The 27,904-nt window shown below is 43.4% G+C and overlaps 1 protein-coding gene across 1 annotated transcript in view; it reads right to left on the bottom strand.

The window, feature by feature from the left end:
• Nucleotides 1-27,904, bottom strand: part of LOC126263155 (junctophilin-1) — a 948,615-nt gene that overhangs the window by 346,785 nt on the left and 573,926 nt on the right. The window contains exon 3 of the mRNA XM_049960189.1: nucleotides 559-860. Coding sequence (XP_049816146.1) covers nucleotides 559-860 — 302 coding nt within the window. The remainder of the gene's footprint in view (nucleotides 1-558; nucleotides 861-27,904) is intronic.

Below are 27,904 nucleotides of genomic sequence, written 5' to 3'. Positions count from 1 at the left end.
AGGACAGATATAACATGTAATTAAGGCGATGACGGCCAATGATCCCTTCAGTGAAGATGCACACCAAGCTCGAGCTGTTACGAGAATCGGCGAGATGCGACAAGGAATGAGACTAACGGGCAGAGGCACTTCGTCGCTACAGTGTGGTATAAGCTGAGAATTTTGGTTTAACGGTAAGCGTGCTAGAGTAGTCTGTACGGTTGTGGTAACCACTGTGTCAGGATGGCGTACTAGTCTGCACATCTGCTTAATAAGCAGGAGACCCGGGTTCGAAGCCCGGTCCGGCACAAATTTTCAGCTTGCCTCATTGTTATAAATCAATGCCCATCGGCAGCTAATGTCTTCCTTTGTGTCTTTAGTTTATGATCGTCGAAGTCAGTGAGTTCTTCTGAACAACCCGCTCTGCTGCTGCTAACTGCTTCTCTACCGACAACACAATGCTCCCACCGTCTTGTGACACCTAGTTGTCATTTTCAGGTTACAGAGGAATTATTTTTTATCAGGTGACGTACGGACCTTTGTCTCCCTCTATTGGTCAGTGTGAGCAGAGCCGCTTACCGAGATGACCTTGCGCAGGCCCTTGGAGGACTTGTCGGTGAGCGAGCCGCGGCGCGCCGGCTGGTCGTCGGAGCGCGCCTTCAGCACGAAGCCTCCGCGCGAATCGTCGAGGCGACGGTCGCGCTCCGCCGCCGCCGCCGCCGCCACGTCGGCCGCCGCCGGCTCCGACGAGCGCAGCGACGTCATGGAGGCGCGCACGGCGCGGGAGCCCGGCCGGTAGTGCGACGCCAGGCCGAACGGCGCCGACGCGCGCACCCCGTAGCCGTGGCGCATGCCGCGCAGCCACTGCCCCTGGTACGTGCCTGCCGGAAAAACACACCGCTCGTCAGCACACGCGGTGCAACGGCGCCACCAGTGGTCGCTTATCCACACACACACCGAACATAGTCATAAAGTTTTAATCGTCACCTCAAAAGAGGAAAGGCCGCTGGACCTGATGGGATACCAGTTCGATTTTACACAGAGTATGCGAACGAACTTGCCCCCCTTCTTGCAGCGGTGTACCGTACGTCTCCAGAAGAGCGTAGCGTTCCAAATGATTTGAAAGGGGCACAGGTCACCCCCGTTTTCAAGAAGGGACGTCGAACAGATGTGTAGAACTATAGACCTATATCTCTAACGTCGATCAGCCGTTTAATGAACAAAGTAAGAGCATATGGACTATCAGACCAATTGTGTGATTGGATTGAAGAGTTCCTAGATAACAGAACGCAGCATGTCATTCTCAATGGAGAGAAGTCTTCCGAAGTAAAAGTTATTTTAGGTGTGCCGCAGGGGAGCGTCGTAGGACCGTTGCTATTCACAATATACATAAATGACCTTGTGGATAACATCGGAAGTTCACTGAAGCTTTTTGCGGATGATGCTGTGGTATATCGAGAGGTTGTAACAATGGAAAATTGTACGTAAATGCAGGAGGATCTGCAATGAATTGACGCATGGTGCAGGGAATGGCAATTGAATCTCAATGTAGACAAGTGTAATGTGCTGCGAATACATAGAAAGACAGATTCTTTATCATTTAGCTACAATATAGGAGGTCAGCACCTGGAAGCAGTTAATTCCACAAATTATCTAGGAGTAGGCATTAGGAGTGATTTAAAATGTGGTGATCATATAAAATTAATTGTCGGTAAAGCAGATGCCAGACTGAGATTCATTGCAAGAATCCTAAGGAAATGCAATTCGAAAACAAAATAAGTAGGTTACAGTACACTTGTTCGGCCACTGCTTGAATACTGCTCATCGGTGTGGGATCCGTACCAGATAGGGTTGATAGAAGAGATAGAGAAGATCCAACGGAGAGCAGCGCGCTTCGTTACAGGATGACTTAGTAATCGCGAAAGCGTTACGGAGATGATAGGTAAACTCCAGTGGAAGACTCTGCAGGAGAGACGCTCAGTAGCTCGGCACAGGCTTTTGTTGAAGTTTCGAGAACATATCTTCACCGAGGAGGCAAGCAGTATATTCCTCCCTCCTACGTATATCTCGTGAAGAGACCATGATTATCCTCATCAGAGAGATTAGAGCACACAGAGGCATACCGGCAATCTTTGTTTGCACGAACAATACGACACTGGAATACAAGGGAGAATCGACTGAGGTACTCAAAGTACCCTCCGCCACACACCGTCAAGTGGCTTGTGCAGTATGGATGTAGATGTAGATGTAAATCAACAAAAACTAGTTAAGTTTTAATTTGTCTGCAGGTTCATGTCTGCAGTCATGGTACACACTGAAATCCCCGCATTACATTAATGTATAGCGCCTAGAGTTGGGCTCTGCCGAAACTATGGGTCAGTAGTTTCGCTACATTACACACTTGACGTAGTGAACAGCGGTGTTACCGGCAGAAGTGGTAGCATTCGTAGGAAAATAAACATGAATGAAGTATGTAAGAGAGAAAGGGAACTGACTCAAGTTTGTTTGTTTGTTTGTTTTACCCCTAATTAGAACCTACATCATTCAGTGTTAGTCTAGTAGAAGTTAGTTGATCGAGTAACTTCCACCCCTTTATGTATCCAAAACAATTACTTTTGATGCAAGTACAGTTCACATATGCAAATATACAAAACATATATATTGTTGCTAGTTTGTACTCAATGGAGCGTTCTTCATCATGATCAAAGGCAAGAGTTTCCTATTTTATTGATAAATGCGAAATTCCTTTGTGAATAACAGAAACAAGTTTTAAATATCTTTGACGAAGTATTGAAGCGATGTCTGATAACAGGATCTCCTTCTTCGACGTTTCAAATCAACAATTCTCGAATAAAAGCTGACTTAAGCATTAACAGTTTAATTTTTTCTATAAATGCTCTTTACTTGTAAGTAGTGCACAGGCAGATAACTACGTAGAACAAAAATGTTCCCTAGCTTGCCCTTTATATCGTCACTCAGTTCCTAGACGGTTCACGCTTCCGAAATTTAAGGGAGTCTAATAAGACACTGATCACTTACAGAAAGAATGAGATTGTTATTATGTAACGCACGATAGGTATGCAACACACCTAACATGCAGGCAATGCAGGTGCAACCTTAATACACAAAAGCTGCTAGGAAAACTACGCTTACTTACGATAGTCTACCGTAGTCCATAATAGTTCTACGACACTATTAGCGCCGCTAGAGAAGCAAAACCAAAGTGGCGAAGTCCACTGATAAATGAGTTTTCTGTTTCTTTTTTTATTTCAATTTCTACAACTCAACAACAATCCACGCTAGTTGGTGGATGTCCACGACAGCAATATACCATTGTACGACACATTGGTTGCGTGTCTCAGACACTTCCATTCAGGGCAAGCAAGTCCGAACGGCGACGAACGAAACAGATGTCCATTTCACTGTGAAGAACCGGGCATCACAATGGGAGTGGAGGCCCTAGTGGTCGAAGAGCCGCGTATCAAAATCGAGGCGATATTGTAAAAAGTGGAAATCGGTTATGGACCAGTTTCCAATATCTTGCACGACATTTTGAAGATAACAAAGGCCGCCGAACGTTGATTCCGTGACAGCTCACACCCATGAATAAAGCCCTCCGAACCGAGGCAGCAGCGAAATGTTGCATCTGTGTCAGGTCACTCCAGATAACGAAGATGGCCAAGTGCTGGTGTATCACTAAGGCCCCCGAGACAAAGGAGCAGAGCAAACAGTGGAAGCATGTGGATTCGACAGCCCTGAAAAACTCAAGATCAGTCAATGGGCAACGTGAAACTCTTTTTTGTGGGGACGTCTCCCATGGAATGTAAAGGTTGCATACTACAGCAGTTTCTGACGAAGTTATGCGAGGCTACGGCGGTAAGCTGTCCGACGGGGTGATCCTGTTTCAGGATAACGCCCCAGCTTTCTCTGCACAGGACACAGTCCAGATGCTCCTGACAAAGGAATATCAAACTTTTCCTCACCCACCGTACACTCGAGACAAAACACCCAATGACAACATCCTCTTCCTCGCGTGAACAAACCACTGCGCGGAGGTATTTTCAGAAAGATGACGAAGTGATTTTCCAGGGGTACATATCGTGAACAGTCAAAACGCAGCCTTCCACACTCAATATTCTGCCAAGTTATATACCTTTTGGAAAAATATTTAGAACCCTAGAGTGAATACGTAGAGGAGAACTAACTGCATCACCAGTTCCATGATGGCAGCACGATTTTTTTCGCGGTGATAAATAGAACTTTATAACTACCCCGCGTATCCGTAGTAACACTCGCAATTTACACAGTAACAAAGTTTTCTTTTCTTAAATAATACACAGATACGGTATATGTGAATAACGTGTTAATGTTGATGATGCAAAAAGGACTATTTTCACACAAAAAGGCTTCCCGCCAATAGCTGCACAATATATATTACTAAATTAGCCCAGTTCTCTTTCCTCAAAGAGAAAAATCGTGACTTTTCTGAGCTGAACTCTATATAAACACCCTGCTTTCAAAAAGTTACGGGAGTGATTTTATTCCTGACGTATAAGCGACTTCATCGCAGTAACTACGATGACAGCTTGAAATAAAAACTGTAAGCCACAAATGTGCGTTCGACCAGTCTATTGTGAACAGGCAGTGTTAACTGGTCAACGTCGATTTGCTATGAGTAGCAATGAAACAGCGCACTGATCATCACCAAGTGTTGAAGACATTCTCCACAATGTTTCGAAGAAGGAAAAAGTATATGCAGATTTTATCCCGCATATCTTGACTTCCGAACAAAAGAACAATCTGTGTACGCCAGCAGCGATTTTACTGAAATGAAAAAGTGGACACATACTTTTTAATGAGACTCCGTCAAACTGCATCAAATTTGTTATAATATCCAGAAGGATGTACACGAAATGCGATCTTTATATGAAGGCTTTAACTAACGCTTAATATAACGAAACACGAATCTGTCTGTTTTCCGAAGAGCCACAATATAGTATGCTGCTAGTACACAAGGCTCAGTTGTATGTTGAACAAATAGGAAAGTTAAGTCTTCTGGTACCATTACTTTTATTATTATTAGATGTTATATGCACATAGAAAAATAAGTAAATGATACACGGTTATAAACTGTTGTATCTCCGGCTGCAGAAAATCGTATTTTATTAAGCCACAGAAAGATGCCGTTTTCTAGATGCCTACTACCATTCCCGTGAGCAATATTTTCAACTTTGTTGATTAAATTACATGGGGTAAAGAAACCATTCTTCTACGTATTAATTGCCAAACGAAGTTGTCAGTCACGTTCTTCTCTGCCGACTCCCAAAACCGTATACCAGCTTCCGAGTATCGCTCCTGATTGATCATATAAACACCCCAATATCGATTCTGGAAATGCGGTTCCAGCTACCGGATTTTCACATCTATAGTCGATTTTTTCTATGTAAACATACAACAGTGTTTGGAACGTGTTTGGGATGTGTTGCTTTTAAAAAATTACGACTGAATTGCATGGAGTGACGTTTTGTGCGGAGAAGGATACACTAAACTAAACATGAATTTGTCTACCTCTAATATCTAGAAACAGCCATCGTGTTGAATAAATCAGAAACCGGAATAGCTGATTTCCAAACGTAAAACGACTGCCAGTCGGAAAATCAGTCTAGACAAAACGTCTTCAGACTTTAACACATAAACGTAACAGCCAGAATGTCACATGTGTCACATGTAAACGTAGTGAGAGAGAGAGAGAGAGAGAGAGAGAGAGAGAGGGAGGGAGGGAGGGGGTGTTTCGGACCCGGGCGAATGTATGTGTTTGGCAGCGAAGCATAAGTGGCAGGCGCGACCATATAACGTGCTCAGGCCTACCTCAAGACAAGCAATAAAGCGTTAGGTCACGTTCATCGATGAAGCACTTTTGGGTAGAGAATGCAGGGGGACAATAAACTAATATCTAGTTCTATTATCCTTCATCCTGTTGGTTTTGTTGTGACTTGGCAAGACAGCCAAGCCACTATGAGAGGAAGCCGAAAGGCACGCGTTTAAGCTCACGCAGGCTGGCGTGAGGTCTGGAACAGTTAAAGGAATAGAGACTAGCAAAAAAGGTACGTAGCTTCTGGAATACTTAACTGTAATCCATAATTGGTGAACATCGGTCTGACGGTACATGCATCACAAGGTAAATAGCAAATGATAATGGCGCCTTGCTAGGTCGTAGCAAATGACGTAGCTGAAGGCTATGCTAACTATCGTCTCGGCAAATGAGAGCGTATTTGTCAGTGAACCTTTCCTAGCAAAGTCGGCTGTACAACTGGGGCGAGTGCTAGGAAGTCTCTCTAGACCTGCCGTGTGGCGGCGCTCGGTCTGCAATCACTGATAGTGGCGACACGCGGGTCCGACGTATACTAACGGACCGCGGCCGATTTAAAGGCTACCACCTAGCAAGTGTGGTGTCTGGCGGTGACACCACAGGTTTCTTCATCTAATCCAGGACAGCCCTCATCCTGACCGTCTGAAAAGTTCTAGTCATCAAAATCAGGTACGCGCGGCACGAGCCGAAGCGAAGGGGTTTTGTATTTCATTATCGTATCTGTTAAGGTCAGGACATCTGGCCTTTCTGAAAGTCATGTCCACAACTGCTGAGCGGATGCGATGTATGAGCTTTGGAAACTCAAGCACTACGTGATCTCTGCAGAGAAGGTATTGTGCGTGGTTTTGCGTGTTGGTTCTCTAGTTGTCGAATACGGCGTGTTACGTCCTCATCTAAGAGGAATATGATGAATATGGATCCGACTTTCATCGAGACGCCGGTGTTGCAAGGATTCTCCCTCAAAAATCTGAGGGGCCAGAAACAATACAATTTTATAACACAGCATAAAATGTAGAAACAGTGAAAAAACATGCATTGACATTGACTCCAAAAAAATGATTTAATCTATAAAGAAAAACAAAAATTCCCTATTTTCAACCGACAATGAAATATTTAATTGCGTTTTGTATTCCGCTTTTAACTCGGCATTTGAAACCTACATCTCAGCGAATTTCATTTCTATGTTGTTCATAATCGAAAAATGCCGTAAGATAATGAAATGCAAACAAATGAATTTCTATTAAATCACTTCCTTTTGTTTTCAATTTGTATTGAAAGTTGATATTGGCGTATTGATCACCTCACGGCACTAATTCGCCAGGTCACAGCAGACAAACTAGCTACAACGTAGTGACTCCCCATATTCTAGCTGAAGCACGCATTTAAATCTTACGTCTCAATTTGTACATCATACTATTCAATACCACCATTGTAATTTTATAAATAAACTTCTCACAACGACTGGAAATGCGTTGCGACTCTGAACTTCATAGACATATATTATCTACACGACCCGAACAAGAACAGTTCATATACCTCGCACTTCAGAGTACAAATTTTAGTTTGCATAGACCACTGCTTGCGTACATAGTGTACACAGTCGTTTGTTTGCGTTTCGTTCTGTAAAATAAAAGACACAGTCACAGAATAAAACCACACCACCGAGAAATAATTAATATAAAGTAATGAAATTTAGGGAAAACATTTTTTCTAGGTACCATATTTAAGTGACTAACGTTGCAAGTTCACAGATTTAGGTACGCAAGAGAAAAGCCATTGAAATGTGAATACATTAATAACCTTTATAACCGCCTAAATGTTGAACGCAAGCATGTAAACGTGCATACAATGAGCCGGATATCAGTTTGTGGGATAAAGTTCCATGTCTGTTGCACTTGGTGGGTCAGTACAGAGACTATTAATGCTTGTCGTGAATGACGCTGAAGGTATTGTCCGATGACATCCCATACGTGCTCGATTGGAGACAGCTCTGGTGATTGAGCAGATAAAGGCAACATGTCGACACTCTGTAGAGCATGTTGGGTTATAACAGCGGTATTATCCTGTTCGAAAACACGTCCTGGATTGCTGTTCACGAATGGCACCACAACAGGTCGAATCACCAGACTGACGTACATATTTGCAGTCGGGAAGCGTGGGTTAACCACGAGATTGTTCCTGCTGTCGTACGAAATCGCACCCCCAGACCTTAACTCCAGGTGTTACTAGGCCGCAGATGGGTTGGTTGCAGGCGCTCACCTGGGTCCCTCCTAACCAATAAACGGCCATGACTGGCAACGAGGCAGAACCAGCTTTTATCAGAGAACACAACAGGCCTCCACCTTGCCTGCCAATGAACTCTCGTTGTGTCACTGCGGTGCCAGCTGCTGCTCAGACCGCTGCTGCAGATACAATACGACGCGCCAGAGCCGCACGATGCCGAACACGATGGTTTTCCCTATCGGTAGTGCCACGTGGCCGTCCGAAGCCGGGTCTTCTTGCGACTGAACCATCCCGAGAACACTGCAAGCAGCAATCATGTTCAGTGGCCACATTCCTGCTTAGTCTTTCTGCAGTATGGCAGAAGGAACATCCAGCTTCTCGTAGCCATGTTGCATGACTTCGTTAAAACTCAGTGAGCTGTTCAAATGTGTGTGAAATCTTATGCGACTTAACTGCTAAGGTCATCAGTCCCTAAGAGTACACACTACTTAATCTAAATTATGATAAGGACAAATACACACACCCATGCCCGAGGAAGGACGCGAACCTCCACCGGGATCAGCCGCACAGTCCACGACTGCAGCGCCTTAGACCGAGTGAGCTGTTGACCATGGCGTCTTCATCCTCAAAAGGCATTCTTGACTAACATCAACTACGTCCTATTTCAGAGGTAAGATCGTTACACCGTGTATACAAATCAAACCTGATTTGCAGCCTCATAGCGCCACTCTTCTGCGACTGGGGAGAAATTACAATAGACCTCATTTTTCAGATGTAGAGACACGCGTACCAACTTTCGTGTATCTCGCACAACTCCTTCGTGGGTTGGGATTTTTTTTTCCCGTCAGTGTACTTGCTCGTGCGTCGTTCATCTATATTCAAGTCAATATGAAAGAACACAGGAATGCTGGAAACATTTACATTTCCTTATCATTAATTTTTCACGAACAGTGTATGTTTCATATGACATGTAAAATCGGAATAAAAGGCACAGAGAAATATCCTGTGCACTTTGTGCTGCTGCTGTTATAGCTGTCTGTCCAGGACAGTTACGACAAGAACACATCATTAACCCATCTCTAGTAGTGTTAATGTGCTACAAGAAGGTCAAGTACGACGGCCCACTGAAGTGGCTGCCTCATCGCGTGCTCGCTAGTGGTAATAGGTCAGGATTTAAAGAAGGGAATGCTCACCGAGGACAGATCAGGTTTCCACAAGAGCTTGGGATCGCGGCCGTGCTAAGTTACGGCAGAACCAGGACGCAATGGAATCCGCTCTCCGTTGCTCTTTTCCGAGTACTATTTCCCTTGGCTACCTAAATTATTCCACGGGCTGTTCTGATACGTATACAAGAAAGGTCGCAGTTAACCCTTCCACGAAAAGTCACACAGAACAATAACAATCCCATTCCCAGGAGTATCGATATCCAGGAGAACAAAAAGAAGAAGAACAAGAAGAAGAAGAAGAAGCAGGCACTCCTACCGTCAGCACCTGTTTCTTCAGGTATTATTGCAAACACTCCAACAGATCAGTTTTCAAGAAAAAGAAAAACAGCTCTGAATAGCTATTTTATGCGCTCCAAATATCGTCATACTATGAATGTCACCGGAACAGCAGATCGATGACAAATGCGCAGACGACAACCAGTCGCGATTTATTACATTGAAATATAATTATGTGTTTATTTTTCTCGTATCTCTCGATTCTTCTCGATCGAGTATTTAGAAAAACTATTTCCTGGACAACATGCCGATCATCAGTAAAGTCTGGCGCTGCTGAAAACAACTGATTTTAAACGAAATACGTCAAAATAAAAGAATAAGGACCGTTTATAATTACTTAAATTTCGAAGGAACCAGGAGCACTTCGATAACATCCATTTCTCACTAACAAGGAACTCACCGCTCATAAACGTGTGTGTTTCTTTTCCGTTAGTATGGAAGTGGATTTTGGGCAAGACTAAGAGTATCAAGACGTTGACATCCAGGGCTCTATATTTAACATTTCTATTTTATACTGCTCTGATAAAATTAATATATAAACGATTATTATTGCCTGCAAGAATTTTTATTATAAAAATACACAGAATATTTAGGCAACGAACCTTGACACCGAAGATCGAGTTGTGGCGGTGTCAGAGCACCACAATTTTAGTTGGCTGGTTGATTTTGGGGAGAGGACGAAACTTTGAGGTCATCGGTCGCATCGGACTAGGGAAGGATAGGGAAGCAAGTCGGCCGTGCCCTTTCAAAGGAACCATCCAGGCATTTGCCTGAAGCTATTTAGGGAAATCACGGAAAACCTAAATTAGACAATTTTACTGCTAAGCTGAATCAACTTCTACTTTTCCAGGAGGAAAATGCAATCATTATAGCTATGATCTCCACGTTGGCGGAAAATGAGTGTGTGCACAGTTGATATCAAATAGTGCCTTCGACTCTACGTAGTGTACAGTATCAACTGTACCTGTTTCCTTAAAAAAGAGTCTGCGTAACAAATTTAGTTTAAAACCAATTGTTTACAGCGACACACAAATTATAACAGTTATCTGTATATCTACCAGAAAATATATTTGTTATTATTCACTAACTCGGCAGTCAGATCAGGGTAGGAGAATAAACAAACAGCTTTCAAGACTATAAATTCCAAACAGTTGGTGTTCCAAATGGTTCAAATGGTTCTAAGCACTATGGGACTCAACTGCTGAGGTCATAAGTCCCCTAGAACTTAGAACTACTTAAACCTAACTAACCTAAGGACAACACAAACATCCATGCCCGAGGCAGGATTCGAACCTGCGACCGTAGCGGTCGCGCGGTTCCAGACTGTAGCGCCAGAACCGCTCGGCCACCAGCGGCCGGCAGTTGGTGTTCCAGCGTCAATTCTCATCTGCAAAGCAGATACTACCTTCAGTTTACAAACAACATCAAAATGAATTGAATACTTTTAAGAATGGATCATCTAGTGTGCGAAATGAGGGTGTGTAGTCGGCAAAGGTCACTGAAAAAGATCAAGATCGAGATTTTTGTATTTATCGTATCCATTTTTAGATCAAATACCGTAGGTGCTAGGAGGATAATGGAGAACAGTTTGCCAGGGGGACACCGATGAACATTCCTCCACCTTTAGACTTTCCGTTCTCTCGTTGGCAAATCTGGCACAAAACAGGTAAGGACACAGTCCCGGTTTCGATTCCACGTTGCACAGACATACCTTCTGTTCGTACTGAAAATCGAATAAAATTTGTCTGATTGAGAACAGATCGGTTCCAGTATGACGCTATCCAACAGCATAATAACGGCTGATGTGGAAGATCAGCGACGTTGTACATCGTTAACCTGAGCACTTTATCTTTGTATTTATCTTTATAGAATATCGTTGAGTGTCTTCTTGTTATAGTTACGCAAATAAACAGTAAAAGCGATCGGCTTGTACTTCCTTTCTTTCTCAACTCGACAGACACATTGTTTGGTGACGTCACCATGGGAGCTCGAGGTCTATAAATGTACAATACACTGACGCCATCTTGTTACTGACGGAGGACGAAGCTGCTACAACATTTAAAAGGTATGACGCATATGCGCACTTAGAGTAGGCACACTACACAGAAGATCATTGACACTGGTCACTGCTCTTGCGGCTGTGAATAAAACAATCATGTCCCGCAGAGCCTGCTGTTGCCATTAGAAAAACGGTGATTTCCAAGAACGTTTGCCTATCGAATACGTGGGCTTCAAACGTTATATATCGAACGTGCGATTCTAAATCAACCATGCGACTGTGGTAGCGGGTGTTATGAGAATGTTTATAGTGGTCACTACAGCAACGACAAAAGAAGAGCGTTACTAAAATAGTTTTAACTACAAAGGAAAATACTTACCTCACTCGTCGTCGACGTTGTCGTCAAGAGAAAATCTATTCGATGTGCATGCTACGGGAAGCATTCTCTTTTTGAAGTAACGTGGGTAGACTCTGCCAATGTCACGCAAAAATATGGGTAGAGGTTCACATTTCCGACAAAAATTCAAGCCGACCGGTGTGGCCGTGCGGTTCTAGGCGATTCAGATTGGAATCGCGTGACCGCTACGGTCGCAGGTTCGAATCCTGCCTCGGGAATGGATATGTGTGATGTCCTTAGGTTAGTTAGGTTTAAGTAGTTCTACGTTCTAGGGGACTGATGACCACAGATGTTAAGTCCCATAGTGCTCAGAGCCATTTGGAACAAAAATTCAAACAATTTTGTACACAGCATAAGCACGGAATTAGATTCTTCCCCGTGAGGCAATCGGCCGAAGAAACGTCTTCAACACCAGGCATCTCACTCACTACCGTCATAAATCGTTTGGATGTTCCTAGCATCTCACAAATAATTTATCATAACGCCCGCCACCACAGTCGCGTGATCGATTTAGAATCGCACGTTCGATATATATCGTTTGCAGCCCGCGGCTTCTTGGATATTACCAGAAAAGCACTAGAAACCGTATTTTCTAGCCCAAAAAAGATCATATGGTTCTGCGTATTTAATTTAAAAATTTCTCGTCCATTGTTCCTCGTGACAGGCAGTAGCATCTCTGTATGGCAGCGAATTGCTTCACGTAGTCAACCTTTGCTTATTTGAAATAGTGGGATATTTTGATAGTGTGCGTAGTGTTTTATTTGAAAGTTAAGAACAACAACGCTTCTTGAGGAGTTATAACGTTCGAAAGAAACAGAGATATCTTCAAAGATTTTCAGATAGCACACAGCTGGAGGATATTAAATACCGCAAGCGACGCTTGGAAGAGGAGTTGCCACTTCTATCACAGCTTGACGACAATTTATACAATCATCCCTTGAGCAAGGAGTGTAACACGACCTTAGTTATTTGCAACGAGTATCTCGACAAGGATCAACAAGCAGTTTTCCAGGCCAAAGAGTGTACTGAGAAAAATTGTCTTCTCCTACAGTGACATCGTGTGCGACTTTTACGGTCTCATCTGTGGTTCATACCCCTACGCCGTCCGCCCTGGTAGCTGATTGGTCAGCGTGACAGACTGTCAATCCTAAGGGCCCGGGTTCAATTCCCGGCTGGGTTGGAGATTTTCTCCGCTCAGGGACTGGGTGTCGTGTTGTCCTAATCATCATCATTTCATCCCCATCGACGCGCAGGTCGCCGAAGTGGCGTCAAATCGAAAGACCTGCACCAGGCGAACGGTCTACCCGACGGGAGGCCCTAGCCACACGACATTTCCATTTACCCCTACGCCAAAGAAGCTGTCGTCTATTAAGCTCGAACTATTCCTTGAAGACACTGAGATCTAGTCCGGATTTTGGGAACAGCGGCAGTTGTAAGCTTCATTTGGCTCGCTAACAATGAAGTTTGTTCACAAAAATGGTCGCGCGAAAAATTCCTACGTTAGCTCTATTACACAGCACATTTCCTCCCTTGTCCATATGAAAGTCGTGTGGTTCTGTCTATGGTATATTTAAATAAAAACTTCAGTATCCGTGAACTTATAATAAGAAAATAACTAAAGATACATGTCCGGTTCCCTATGGACATCAGTTCACCAAATCAAACCGACTCACTCCTGACGGAGAATGCACTTATATTTACATATTACGTAGAAAAGTCCCATAACCTCTTAAAAAACGTGATAGTGGAAAAAATAGTTATAACAGGATTCAAATCCTATCACGACTGAGTCACTGCACGTTAATATGGTGCCTCCATATACTACGCTAGACTGCAGCTTCGCTATAACAGAAAAGCGCGGTCTAGGGCGCCTTACCACGGTTGGCCCGGTTCTCCCCGTCGAAGATTCGAGTTCTCCCTCGGGCATGAGTATGTGCGTTGTCCTTAGCGTACGTTAGTTTAAGTTAGATTAAGTGTTGTGAAGCCTAGGGACCGATGACCTCGCCGTTTGGTCCCACAGGTTCTTACAACAAATTTCCAAAGTTCGTTATAACAGACTTTGAATTTTACCTTATAGTCCTCCACAGACTTTAACCGCCGATATGTTATTAATTTACATTCAATTATAATAAATTCTAACAAGAACGACGAGATTTCCATGAATATTTAATAAGCCGTTGCCTTAAAACGGCTTACTCTGTCAGTACGCGAGTTATAGCGCTATAACTACAAAATACGAAAATCCTTTAACCAGCAATACGAGGTTTTCCGTAGTTTCATGACAACAAATGCTACCAATGACGACTCGTTCTCGAAACATTCAACGTGCTGGTGCTTAGAAATAGCAGACGTATATGGGGTGTAAGATATAACATAAAACCCTCCGAATATGGGCTTCTATTGAATAACATAAGGACAATAAGGCGTCTTGCTTTCTGCAGGCCTCAACTTTTCTGCTTGAGACGTAGGGAGCGTTGTTGCTTCCTATTGGTTTTACTTTAGGTGACACGTCGCCGAAATATCGCAGAATTTATTTTGTGTTTCACGTGGCGAAATACCTCCTCAAGGTGAAATAGTAGGACGTGACGTCACAAAACTCGTAGCGCGATCCACGGCAAAGACAGGTGGTGGCGCGCACGTCACAGCACGTGACACTGCAGGTGTTACGAGTGCCAGCAGCCGTCTCCGGCGGGTGGGGAGTAACTATTTCAGACGAGTTTAGTAATTCTTGACTGTGTGTTTAAATGCACGCAAGTTCTCGATAGGTCACGACAAAATTAAGTCTTTTCGTGGGTACCTTTCCAATTAAATACTGACTTCCCGTGGGCCAAACACGGTGCCGAGGGTTCGGCAAGTATGGCGGACAAGCCGCCTAGTGTGATGTCTCAAGTTCATCGCAGGGCCGTACATCTCCTTGGCCCCGACGCGTAGAGCGCCACGTCAGCTAATTCGCTTCGTGTGCCAGCGGCTCAAGCCACTGTGCTCTCACCGCCACTGCCGCTCGACTCACCTCCGTGTGATAGCCTCCGAGGTATTTCTTCTGGAACTAAGCTGCAGAATAGGTAGGCCCTAAACAATTAAATTAAAATATCCACTTAATAATACCTCGTTCCGCTTACAAGATAAAAATTTCAGTAATGGCTCTATTTCTTTCATAAATAATTCAATTTCCTGACGTAGCCCTTTGTATCGGGATTATTGTAAGAACCTCCCGTGAATTTCTACTTCTACAAAACTAATCACTACAAAATCTTAGGTTGTCGATGTATGTACATTCGCTTTTCTTCTTCATGTAAGTGACAACTCCTGCTTTAGCTCGACTTTTCAGAGTGGTTTGCGGTCCCTGAATAACTATAAACTCTGGCGTAAAGTCCTTGCCCTACACAACCACGCTGAATAACTAGGCAAACTCGCAGCCGGGCAGACACTTTGCCACATATGACCGATTCGTGGCATGCATTCCTTCAGATTGATTGGGAATTACGATCAATCACCGATCTATCGCTGCAATCTGCGATATGCCCACACTCGCGGCGATCTACGGAAAGATCGAGCGACCTGTCGTTGCTCGTCGCTTGTGTCTGTGTGTGTGTGTGTGTGTGGGGGGGGGGGGGGGGGCATAATATGTTGAGGGACAGTGGGCGGAATATTATCTTCTGTGGCAGTTAGTTCGGCTTTCGCTGCTGCGATCGAGGACTCAAGACAAAAACATCACGTGGGGTTGGCACCTACAGGAAATAAAAACAAAGTCTTGTGGGTAGATCACTAGTTCGTATCATGTCTTCGAACCGTTCGTTACGCCGATCCTTGCTGTTCTGGACCTGGTCTTCGATATGGAACTCTGATTATGTGTTGTTGCGTAAGACGATTCTGGATTTTTGTTCCATATGGTACACATAGAAGGCGAAAGACATATTTAATGAACAAATGTCCCTTGACTGTCTCCGTATTTCGGGTATTTAGGTTCTTATTTCCGATAACTATTCCGGAGTGAAATCTCCATCGTCAAGGTTTCCAAGATTCAGTTTGTCATAGCCTGGTGTGGTGAAGCAGTCACACCAGAGGGAGGTTACGTTCTTATATAAACGGAAAAGCACATGAGCGCTAGTAAAAATCAAAATACAGTGCTACAAAATACCTAAATAATGCTAGAATGCACTTCTCTGATAGTGTACGCCATACGATGAAAATCCTCAAGTTCTTTTCTTCTCATTACACCTACAACGTAAACAAACTTATGTATGAAAATATTGGAAATAAATATCCTATAATACTAACAGAAACCTAGTTTTTCCAGTATATCATACATGTAGAGTAGAACTACATTAAGTCAACATCTTTCGTAGTATAGAATGTTTACTTTCAGTGTTTTCATATCTCAGTTTGTTACGTTATATGTGGAATAAAAACCAAACAACCTAGAAGGCATTGTTCTATGGGCCGCCAGTGAAGCAGATTCTCACAAGATGAGGATACTTTGTAGCGCTATAGCTTTTTTGTGTTAATCCGTTTATCTCGGAACATAACGTCCAACAGTTGCTACTGCTTCATCAGGACACAACGAAGACACGGTGGTGAATCTTGGAAACCCTGATGACGGAGCTTTCACTCCGAAATACGTATCGGAAATAATAACCTATAAAAGGAAGTACAGATAGGCAACGGAATTTCATTCATATGATTCTGGCATCGATGATACGTACTGACACTACAAATCAAATGGTTCAAGTGGCTCTGAGCACTATGGGACTTAACATCTGTGGTAATCAGTCCCTAACGCTACGTGCATTCGTAAGGTACACCTTCTGTGCAGTGACGTGTCTGCTTAGAGTCAGGTACGACACAAAAATTATCTTCAAAATTTTGCTGGATATTGCAGGGTCATGGTCCGTAATTAAAATATTCTCAGCCATTACGATTTTAGCACTTTTAGCAGGCTTACTGTTCCCTCCCATGGAACATTCAGTGCACATAAATTAACGCACAAACAGAATAAAAACACTCTGCGGCTACAATGCCAATAGGGATAAATAGTACTGTACAAAACCACATGTTGCGGGTAGGTTTAGTCGTGGGTTACAGGTCACAGTGCACCACGTTGATCATTTGTTCAAATGGCTCTAAGCACGATGGGACTTAACATCTGACGTTGTCAGTCCCCTAGACTTAGAACTACTTAAACCTAACTAACACGCACATCCACGCCGGAGGCAGGATTCGAAACTGCGACCGTAGCAGCAGCGCGGTTCCGCACTGAAACGCCTGGAACCGTTCGGCCGGCCTATCATTTGTGAAAGCTAACATTCTGTCAGTGTCAATCAGATGTGTTTCGTTCGACACATTAATTCTATTCAACATGGATATTAGAAGAATTAAGTAGTGAGGCGTCCTGGTCAACGTTTTGAGAAGCAGGAGCTTGATATCAGGTTAATAATTAAAGTTAATAGACCTTCGCCTCATGAGCTGTGCAGTCCGTATTGTTTCAAGCGGTATTGCCCCTCTGCTTACCTTCGGCTCGCAAAGTGTTTCAGCGTCGCGTCCAGTGAGCACTTAACTGTAGTTACGACCCTGATAAAGCGAATAGAGTCGGTGCTGCTAGAAATACCAGAGGACGAATGGAAGACGGAATGCCACGGCCGCGCGATGAGCGCCTGACGGACGAGGCAGCAGCGGTGGTCTGCCGGATCGCGTGAAGGCGTGACGTGACGGCCGGGCCCCGTTTGGCCCCGGCTGCGTGGTGTGAGTGCGGAACGCGCGCAAGTGGCGGCTACGGGCTGCGCTCTGCAGGGCTCCTGTGGAGCGGCACGCAACGGCCATCCGGCTGGCCTGCTATTCGCGGGAGCCACGCGAGCCGAGAGGCGGGAATGCTCGAGCGACGCAGGGCGCCTCTAGATACCGTAGGGGCTATCTCTGCTGCTGCCTGCAGCAATCGACAGGCTCCTTTACAGTCACAGTATTTTTGGTTATCAAATATTACACAATTTAAATCGCCGGATCCTCATATCCGCTAAGCATTAAATCCCACAGGGAAATAAACGAAGTAGAAGGAGGTGACGCGTGAACTTCCAGAAGTTCAATGTCTATCAGTTGTTAATAACGTTAATAATTTCAGAAAACACGTTCTTTATAATTTTGGCAATAGTAGCTACAAATTGTGTATTTCTTGTTAATTACATAGGTTCACGACAAGCTTGTTTCGGCGTAAGTGCCATTTTCAAGTGTTCCTATTGACATTACACCTATACAGATTATCATTTTATTCTACGTCTGTGCAATAGTACTATGAGATTTTATCTGATATTATACTCACGTCTAGATGGAGTAACGTCCATAAAACCTCGTGGACCGTAATTTATTTTATTTATTGTGTTCTTAGCTTAGGTCACATATTTATTTTCTATACAAGCATAATAGTTAAATTTCGTATTATTATTATTAACTTTTTTCTTAGAGCGAACCTGCATAATGTGAGTCACTACACTGACGTCTCTCAATGACACTGGAACAATCCACGACTTTATAACTGTAAAAAAAAAAATAATAATACGAAATTTCAATATTCTTCTCCCATAGAAAGAAATTACGTTCCAGTATATTTTATGGAGTCACTCCATCTAGAAGTAAGTATAATATAAAATAAAAATCTCATAGTACTATAACATAGACGTAGAATAAAACGATGTACTGCATAAGTGTAGTGTCAACTGGAACACTTGAATGTGATAGTTATACCAAAAATAGTTCCAAAACAAGTTTACTAAATTTCAATTTCTACTTCCTTTTTATTGTAAGTATTAGTGGATGTACGAAGATCAACTGCCACTGTTGCTAAACATAGTTCATTTTCCATAGTAAAAATTATCGACAATATAGCGTTCGAAATATTGGTTGAAACTACCGGCAATCGGTTCCTTGTGTGTGGGGCCCTTTAGAATGATAATTTCAGTGACAGTTTCGGCGGCAGCCGCTCAGCGTCCGGAGCAGGGTGCACGTGGTGATGCGTATTCGAAAATGTGATCGTGCACTGAAATAGTGCAACACGCGTGATTCACGGCATGTGTAACCCATGTCGGATGTAGCCATGGACACCGCTGTGAATCGGATGATATCTATATTGTCTACTCAGCATATTTCTCACCTTAGCCCGGAAGGAACGGGAAAGGAGACTGTGCTGGTAACTCGTACCAATACCTAAGTGTAAAAATTTCTGGAAATGAGATGAAATTGCGAGACAGGCTCAGTTGTAGGTAGAGCAGGTGCTAGACTTTGATTCATTGGGAGAATTCTAGAGAAATTCCATCTGTCTACTACGAAGACTGCTTGCAAAACACTCATGCGACATATCCTAGGATATTGCTCAAGTGTGTGGTGCCTCTACTAGATAGGACTAACAGGGTATTTCAGACGTATACAAAGATGGGCAGCACAAGTTGTCACAGGATTATTTACCGCATGCCAGATGATCACGACGATGCTGAAAATCGGAACTGACACACTTCTAGGCGAATGCAGAAATTCCGGATAAACCGAACTTAGAACTCAAGAACTAATATAAAATGAGGCATCTAGAAATTCTCGTACAGTCTCCAAAGTATCGCTTCCTTAGTGACCGCGAAAATGAGCTTGGACTAATAGTAGGGTGCACAGAGGCGTTCAGGAATGTATTCGTCCCGCGCTCCATGCGAAAATGGAACGGAAGCACATCCTACTACGCGGAACGTTGGTAATAACCCCCTCCCTCGCACTTCATTGCAGAATATGTACTGCTGTTGAGGACAAGGTTCTATGTTCGAATCTCTATCCCTGTACAAAAACCATTAGCTCATCTCATCGTATGTTCCATCAAGAGAAAAGAAATGCCGCTTCAGCTGGATCTGTTGAAAGTGGGGAGATGCACCGCCAACCAATCTCCTTTGCTTTTCATCAGCAGAATATTCTTCCACCAAACAGCTAGATGTGAAACCGAATGAAAACTACATCATCACCAAGGACGAAGGCCATACGTACAAATATCTGGAACAGAAACATTACGAGTGCGAAGCCACGTTGCAGTTAAAGCTATACTGAACAAACTTGGACGTGCACCATCCACGTGGTCATCTCCAGTATCAGGAGAGAGAGAGAGAGAGAGAGAGATAATCCCTTAGCCGTCCGAGGAGATACCTCCAGTCTGATAACGAAAGCAAACAATGTGGCAAGTCCTCAACGACCTCTGCACTATAATGAAAATGACTAAAAACGAGCTCTTTAAATAGTATCCCCGGCAGGATGCACTGTTTCTCTGCACCATATGTACGTCTTCTAATGGACTGTAGCGTGTGTCTTTCATTTAACGCCAAGGACGCTTTAATTTTGGCAAAACGATCCGTACTTTGTGGAGCTACGTGCCCTTTAAATTTCTGTAAATATCCTACTTGATCAACATTTGTAGTACTCAGTTGTGACCACTAATCAGATTTAGCTTAATGTTAATAACCGTATGCTTCTAATTACTGTAATGTCGTTCATTAATTGTGAGGACTTTCAAGCAAAAATAAATGAACCTCAAGTAATCAGAATGTCTATATGCCCACGTATACTTTAGACTATTGACATGCAACCCTGATTGAAATATCTCGTTTCTTCCCATTCGAATAATGTGATAACCTAATAAAGCTGACAACCATTGGGGAGTTCATTCAACAGTGTTAGATTCATAGGCCAGGAAGCTTAAGAAATTATCGTCATTTAAGACCATCAGCAAAATCCACACATTCTAAATATTTTACATGAATCTTTCTCCAAAACTGTTGAGAAGAAATGCAGTGCAAACAAGATGTGGCTGATTGTTTCCGTCTCAGTTGATCCTGAACGCCGCGTAGTTCTCATCGACCCACATCAAAAATTTCTGCCGTTTTGTGTCGGTATTGCGTTCCTACCACGAGACCGTAACTTTTTGTTCACAACTACAGTAGATGTCACCAGGCATCTTACCAGATTTCATTTTGTCGTGGAGATGAGACTACTTATTTGCAAACCGAGACCTGTACACTTATAATTATTTCAAACAGTCCAACTGCGAGGGTAGGCACAGTGTACATGTATCTGCCTTCAGATGCGGCATATTTCTGCTCAACAAATTCTTGTACGAAGACGGAAACTTGCGAATATAGTGTCTCCAAGAATAAATCGGAAACCAAAAGGCAACAACATTTTCTTTTCTTTCTTCCTTTCTTTGTTCGTCATATTTTTCCTGACGGTCCGGTCAGGGGGGAGGTAGATGTGATTATGATAGGATGTCGTTTCATGTACTTGACCATAAAGCGTAGGACGATTATGTTTAGTATCCGATGGTGAATCGGATTCCCTGCCTACCCCGAGTATCGAAATAGAGGACAGGTCAGGATACTGGGCTTCATACTCCGGCTGGAGCTTGCACCCGCGTTGGAGGAGGGAAACTTAGGGGTGCGCCACTAAACTAAAAAGAAGCCCTAAGAAGAGACTTCAAGATAGGCAAGGAGATAGTTGAACAAACATGTTGCAATTATTCCATTTATGAACCACAATGTTTTATTCAATACAGCAGCAGGCGCCACAGTGCCAATAAATACAGCGGCCTCGCACTTCCCAGTCCTTTTTGATAGTTCCTTGAAGCCTTTGATAACCGCCATCGATTAGAAGAATGGTTGACCTCTTTTGTATTACGTTTTGATTCGGATTGCTCCATGAACTCCAGAATGAAATTTTCGCTCTGCAGCGGAGTGTACGCTGATATGAAACTTCCGGGCAGATTAAAATTGTGTGCTGGACCGAGACTCGAACTCGAGACCTTTGCCTACCATCTGAGCCACTCAACCGCGCCTCACGACCCGTCCTCAGAGCTTCGATTTGCCAGTACCTCGTCTCCAAGGACTGTTTGTGAACGCTTCCAACAACTTCCCTAACGAGAAAAACACAAGTGCCATAATCCGATTTTCCAGAAATTTCGCTCAATGGAAGAGGGGTCAAAATAAGCGAACACGTGTTTCAGCTTATTCGTAGATACTCCCCCGTTTCTGAGAAAACGTTTTAGCGAGTAAATCGTCCAGTCGAAGCGGTAGCGCAGTGGTTAAAGTCGCTATATTACACGTTTGCGCTCCGTGTTCGAAACCAGATAACTTTTTTGTTTTTCATTTACCTACCAATGTCCGTAGAAGAGTACTACACGAATGTTTTCCACTGAATATTGGAATAACTTCTCATTTATTCGTCTACTAATTGTATCGCTGGCGAATGAATTTATAAAAAAAATAAAAAATGAGGAAATTATTTAAAAGTCTGTAATCGACTGCAAGCGCCAATTTCCGTTATGCGTGGTCTGCCGCAAAATTACTGCCAACGTATGAAATCTGCAGCAACATTAATGAGTGAGATTCATACGAAGAAATATCACCGAGGCAGACACGCCTTCGCTCGATGCTCGTGGTGTCCGGCATTTCTGTGCTTCGTATATGTCTACGATCTGTATCATCCGAGGGAGTGCACCACATCATCCTCAAGAATAAACATACGAATAAAACATAACAATTAACAGAAGAATCTATATAAAAATGAAATATAATAATAAGAGAATTTAAAACTCCCTTGTATCCCCTATCTTGATAAGGAACATTCGTGACGTAACCTTCTACAGAAATCGGTAGATAAATGAAAAAATGCCGTACAGATTTCATTATATATAAAGACAGTTCACCCAGACCGGGAAACGAGAGATTCGACGATTTTTTCCTGTTATCGATATCGATACTGGCAATAAATCAAAAGTATGTGACATATATGGCCTTGTCTTTTGATTTCACTGACTGAGAAGATTAAATTTTTTACACCGTCAACGGGTAGTAGACTTTAACATGTGACATAAATTTCAATTTCATACATCTACACGTGCCTGAGAAAAAGTTGTCTGTACAGACCGACAGACAGTTAGTAGGATAACAAACGACCAAAAAATTTTTTCGTGTGACATAATTACGAATTAACAAATTTTCAGATTTTTTTTTCCTTTAGCTGTGCTGGGAAACCTTGCTTCATGCAAAATTTTCATGATACCAAGGTTTTCAGGGGTGATTTTGCGACTGTCGTAATATGTGACATAAACGGCTGTATTTTTGACTGCACTGAGCTATAAGTTTCCATTTTTTTATACCGCCAAGGGACCGAATGGCATAATTTTCAGTCTGATAGTCCACCTTTTCCTGAGAAAAAGAGGTTTTTAACAGTCGGACAGACAGACGGGAGGACAACAAAGTGATCCTGTAAGGGCACCGCTTTTACCGATTGATGTACGGAACCCCGAAAGTAAAATAAAATGAAACAAAATAAAAAATCCCGTTTCGAACATGGGGCTCAAAAGTGAGAGGCCGCAGCGCCAGCCACGGTGCCATCATTACGGCTGAGATTTTCGCGCGCTAAAAGGCATCTAAATTACATCGAAAACTTTGATCACCGCTTATCTACGGATAAGGCGTGACACTGGTTCGCTTGTTTTGGCCCCTCTTCCACTGATCGAAATTTCAAGGAAATCGGATTATGGCACTTGCCGCGTACTCCGCGAGTAATCACAAACTGTGGTCTAACTCCACAGAGTGGGATGGAAAACTAAATCACAGTATTATGAAGAAACATACCGGCACGTGAAACTGAGGAATAATGTCACAACTGTTGAGGACTATGTTTAGTGTAAAGAGAAAGAATATTGAAACGGATTAAACCAGGAAGGTAATAAGGAGTAGCAGAAATGAGATTACAAATAAACTTCATATTAAAATTACTGGTCTAATCTAGGAGCAAGTTATCGCAAGGTGGGCGAAACAAGGAAGTTATAAGAAGCAGATCAGGACAGTCAAAGAGAGAAGTCTTCGGCTAAAGTATTTGCTTACATGAACCGTAGGCCCCTATTTGAGAGGAAACGTGAGATTTACGTTGAGACACAGCATTCTGTGGAAGGAATGGCTCTGAGCACTATGGGACTCAACTGCTGTGGTCATCAGTCCCCTAGAACTTAGAACTACTTAAACCTAACTAACCTAAGGACATCACACACATCCATGCCCGAGGCAGGATTCGAACCTGCGACCGTAGCAGTCGCACGGTTCCGGACTGCGCGCCTAGAACCGCGAGACCACCGCGGCCGGCCAGCATTCTGTGGAAGGTAATCAACGACCATGGGAAAATCGTAAAAGAAAAGAATCAAAGCGTTTGAGATGCGTTGTTACAGAACAACGTTGGGAAATAAGTGTACTGGTGGAACAATAATGTTCTCCGCAGATTCAGCGAAGATAGGAGTATATGAAAAGCACTAATTAAAAGAAGTGACAGGATGTTAAAATTAACAGCGTATAGAGGGAAACGTAGAGTGTAAAATCTATCTGGAACACAGAGAATGGAACAAATCCATCAAATAATTGAGGACTTTCGGCAACGTCTATATAAGACAACAAGTGTCTGGCGCAGTTGTTAGATCTGTTACTGCCGCTAGAAAGGCAAGTTATCGAGATTTAAGTGAGTCTGGACGTGGTGTTATACTCGGCGCGCGAACAATGGGACACAGCTCCTCCGAGGTGGCGATGAAGTGGGGACGACCATTTCACGAGTGTGCCATGAATACCAGGAATCCAGGATGTTTTAAAACCAAATCTCGGACATCGCTGCGGTCGGAAAAAGATCCTGCAAGAACGGGACCAACAACGTGTGAAGAGAACCCTTCAGCGTGACAGAAGTGCAAACCTCCAGCAAATTGCTGCAGATTTAAATGCTGGGTCATCAACAAGCGTCAGCGTGCGAAATATTAATTGATATGAGCTTTCGAAGCCGAAGGCCTACTGGTGTATTCTTGATGACTGCACGACACGAAGCTTTACGCCTCGCCTGGGACCGTCAATGTTGATGACTGCAATCATGTTGCCTGGGCGAACGAATCTCGTTTCAAATTGTGTCGAGCGGATGGACGTGTGCTGGTGTGGAGACAACCTCATGAATCTAAGAAATGATAATTAAATCAATACCTTAAGCTGTAGACAGGCGTTGATATACATCAATTGGGACAGTTGAAAATGTGTGCCCCGACCGGGACTTGAACCCGGGATCTCCTGCTTACATGGTAGACGCTCTATCCATCTGAGCCACTGAGGGCACAGATTTATCCCTTGCACGATCCCCGCGAGACCCACATTCCCAACTTAATGTCCACACACTACATTAGTAGTGCCTCTACCCACTACACTCATTACTCGCGTCAGAAAATCTTACCGAGCCCTGTAAGAGTTCGGGCAATGCGTGTGCATCGGCACAGAAGCCTAACACGTCCAGAATTTCCAGAGTGGCTCCAGGAGCACTCTTCTGAGTTAAATGCTTCCGCTGGCCACCAAAGTCCCGAGACGTGACGGAGAAAAATTAACTTCCGGTTGCGCAAGCGGCAGTGATAAGGCCGGTAATGGCGAAAGTTGCGGTTAGGTGGAGAGGTGCTATATAAGTAATGTTTCTCATAAGAGAAGCAGCAAGTGCAGAAGCATCGAGACACAGAGCATGTCGCTTTATTATAGGAGGAGAAGGCGTTCGCGCCTGATAGTGTATAAAGCTGTCGATAACCTTGTGATGAATACGGAGAACGGTGTAGGTGAACAAGTGATTTTACATGACCCTTCAGTGTTTTGTAGATGTGTACTGAATTTTACACTCACACGCTTTCTTCATATTGAAGGCTTCTGTCTGACTTCATGCATCCTAAAAATCGTATCTGTCATGTGTGACAGCAAAGTGCGGCAATGGTGCAAGAACTTCGAAGCAGGAATTACAGACGTTCATGATGCAAGCGGTCAGGGAAGGAAGTGAGTGTCAACTAATGATCTTGTTCAACGAGAGGAGCAGGCGACTTAAAAAAATCGCCTAAAAAGGCACTTCCTAACAAGCGAAGAAGAATTTTGCTATCACGCATTGTCCTACATCATAACAATGTTCCAAAAACACTGCAGCTGCAACAAGGACGCTCCTGCAGGCTTTTCGATGGGTTGTGTTTGACCGCCCGCCACACATCTCGGACTTGGCTCCCTCCGATTTTCATCTGCTTGCTCAAATGAACTGCTGGCTCTGGGAACAGTATTTTTGGCACAGACAAGAAGCTGCAAACCAGAGCAGAGAACTGGCTGCCTTCTATGAGGAGGGTATCGGAAAGTTGGTACAACGCTACGGCAAGTGACTGGAGAAGTAACTGAAAGGTGTAACTACATTTTACAAAAAAACTGTTTTTGATTTTCACTGTGGTTTCCATTTACGGCCGATAGAGCCTCGAATAAATAAATAAATAATAAAATGTCCCTTGCGCATATCAATGACATGCTGATGAACTTTTATTTTGAAATTTTTGTTGCGTTTTTTTTTCGTTTTTGCATGCTTTTAGCTCTATTCCCATGTCAATCAGTTCAGTCAATGCTTTACTAACATGATTTTCATGCAGAAAGAACCAGCAATCTGTTGAAGCACTAAATGCTGCTTAAAATTGTCGTCCAGAGTCGTCTGAAACTGTATTAATGATAATATGATTTAAAGGACATTACGTAATTCTGACTTATGGTTATAGGAATGACGTCACAAAGCATTAGTAAAAAAGTACCTGCTTTAGATGAGGGTGAGTAGTCTCCAGGAAAGTAACGGTAGCGGCAGCGGGTGGATTGGTTTGGCAGCTTCGGATGATACACAGTGTATTTTCGTTTCTGAGTAGTAGTGTGATGGCAACACTGACGGCGGCGTATTGAGCAGAAACAGATAGATGATTTTATTTGTGGTGGAGACTAATAATAATTAATAAACTTTATTTAAAATTTATGTTTGTTGTTAGCTTTTAAGATCACTTTAGTCATAGGAAGCGGTGTAGGGGCAACCGTGTACTAAAGAACAATAAGTGTATATACGGGAGTTGTGGATTTAAGAAACTCGTTACGAGGGATCGATTATATGCCAGAAAGTAAAATACAGGTAGATGTCGGGTGGGCATGAATGATTAGCGTTCGCCACCGGTCACGAGCTCGGATCTGAGACGATTTGTGCAGGAAAGCGGTCTGTCCAGAGCCAAACCCTACATGGCGCAGTCGATAATAGCAAAGGTGATGATTCCAGTTAGATTGCCCGCCAGACACACAGCTGGAACTTTCATAACAGCTGTACCCCGATGCGAAGAAAAAAATGGTTCAAATGGCTCTGAGCACTATGGGACTCAACTGCTGTGGTCATAAGTCCCCTAGAACTTAGAACTACTTAAACCTAACTAACCTAAGGACATCACACACATCCATGCCCGAGGCAGGATTCGAACCTGCGACCGTAGCGGTCGTGCGGTTCCAGACTGTAGCGCCTTTAACCGCTCGGCCACTCCGGCCGGCCGATGCGAAGAGACATTCACTATTCATCTCTCTCGCTTAAAGACGGGTTTATGGGTGCGTCATCTTCGTCTGTCACAAACAAGTTGGTTTCATCAACTGGTACAACTTTTGAAATACGTTTCTCCGTTACTGAAACAAATAAAGAACACAGCCGCTTATCTGTTTATTTCTTGTTTGCGCTTTGTCTTTACAGTGGATTGCGGGCGAAGTGGCGGCGCAATATACGGCGCCATCATAATTATTATTACTATTACGTCAGAGACGGTGGAAAGATTTAGTGGTTCTCAGTTCCTGGAAGATACATTGTGTTGTGTCTGTGCTTTTCACGTCTCTCTTCGGAATTTCAAGAAAATAACTTTTTAGCAGACGTAAAGCATCATCAAAGTAAATTCTCCCAAGCACGTCGCTGTAATGCTTTTTGAACCGTCTTCTCCATGTCTGAGTCACGTACCAGTAACATGTTAACATTTCGAGTATTTAAGAGCAAGTCACTTTTTTTTTCAATTGCTTACTCAAGAGACCTGGGCGTGCTCTTGCTGAACT

This window comes from Schistocerca nitens, chromosome 6, assembly GCF_023898315.1.
Source record: "Schistocerca nitens isolate TAMUIC-IGC-003100 chromosome 6, iqSchNite1.1, whole genome shotgun sequence".
NCBI lineage: Eukaryota > Metazoa > Arthropoda > Insecta > Orthoptera > Acrididae > Schistocerca > Schistocerca nitens.
The sequence above is the reverse complement of the archived record's forward strand: the minus strand, read 5'-3'. Positions and strand labels throughout refer to the sequence as shown.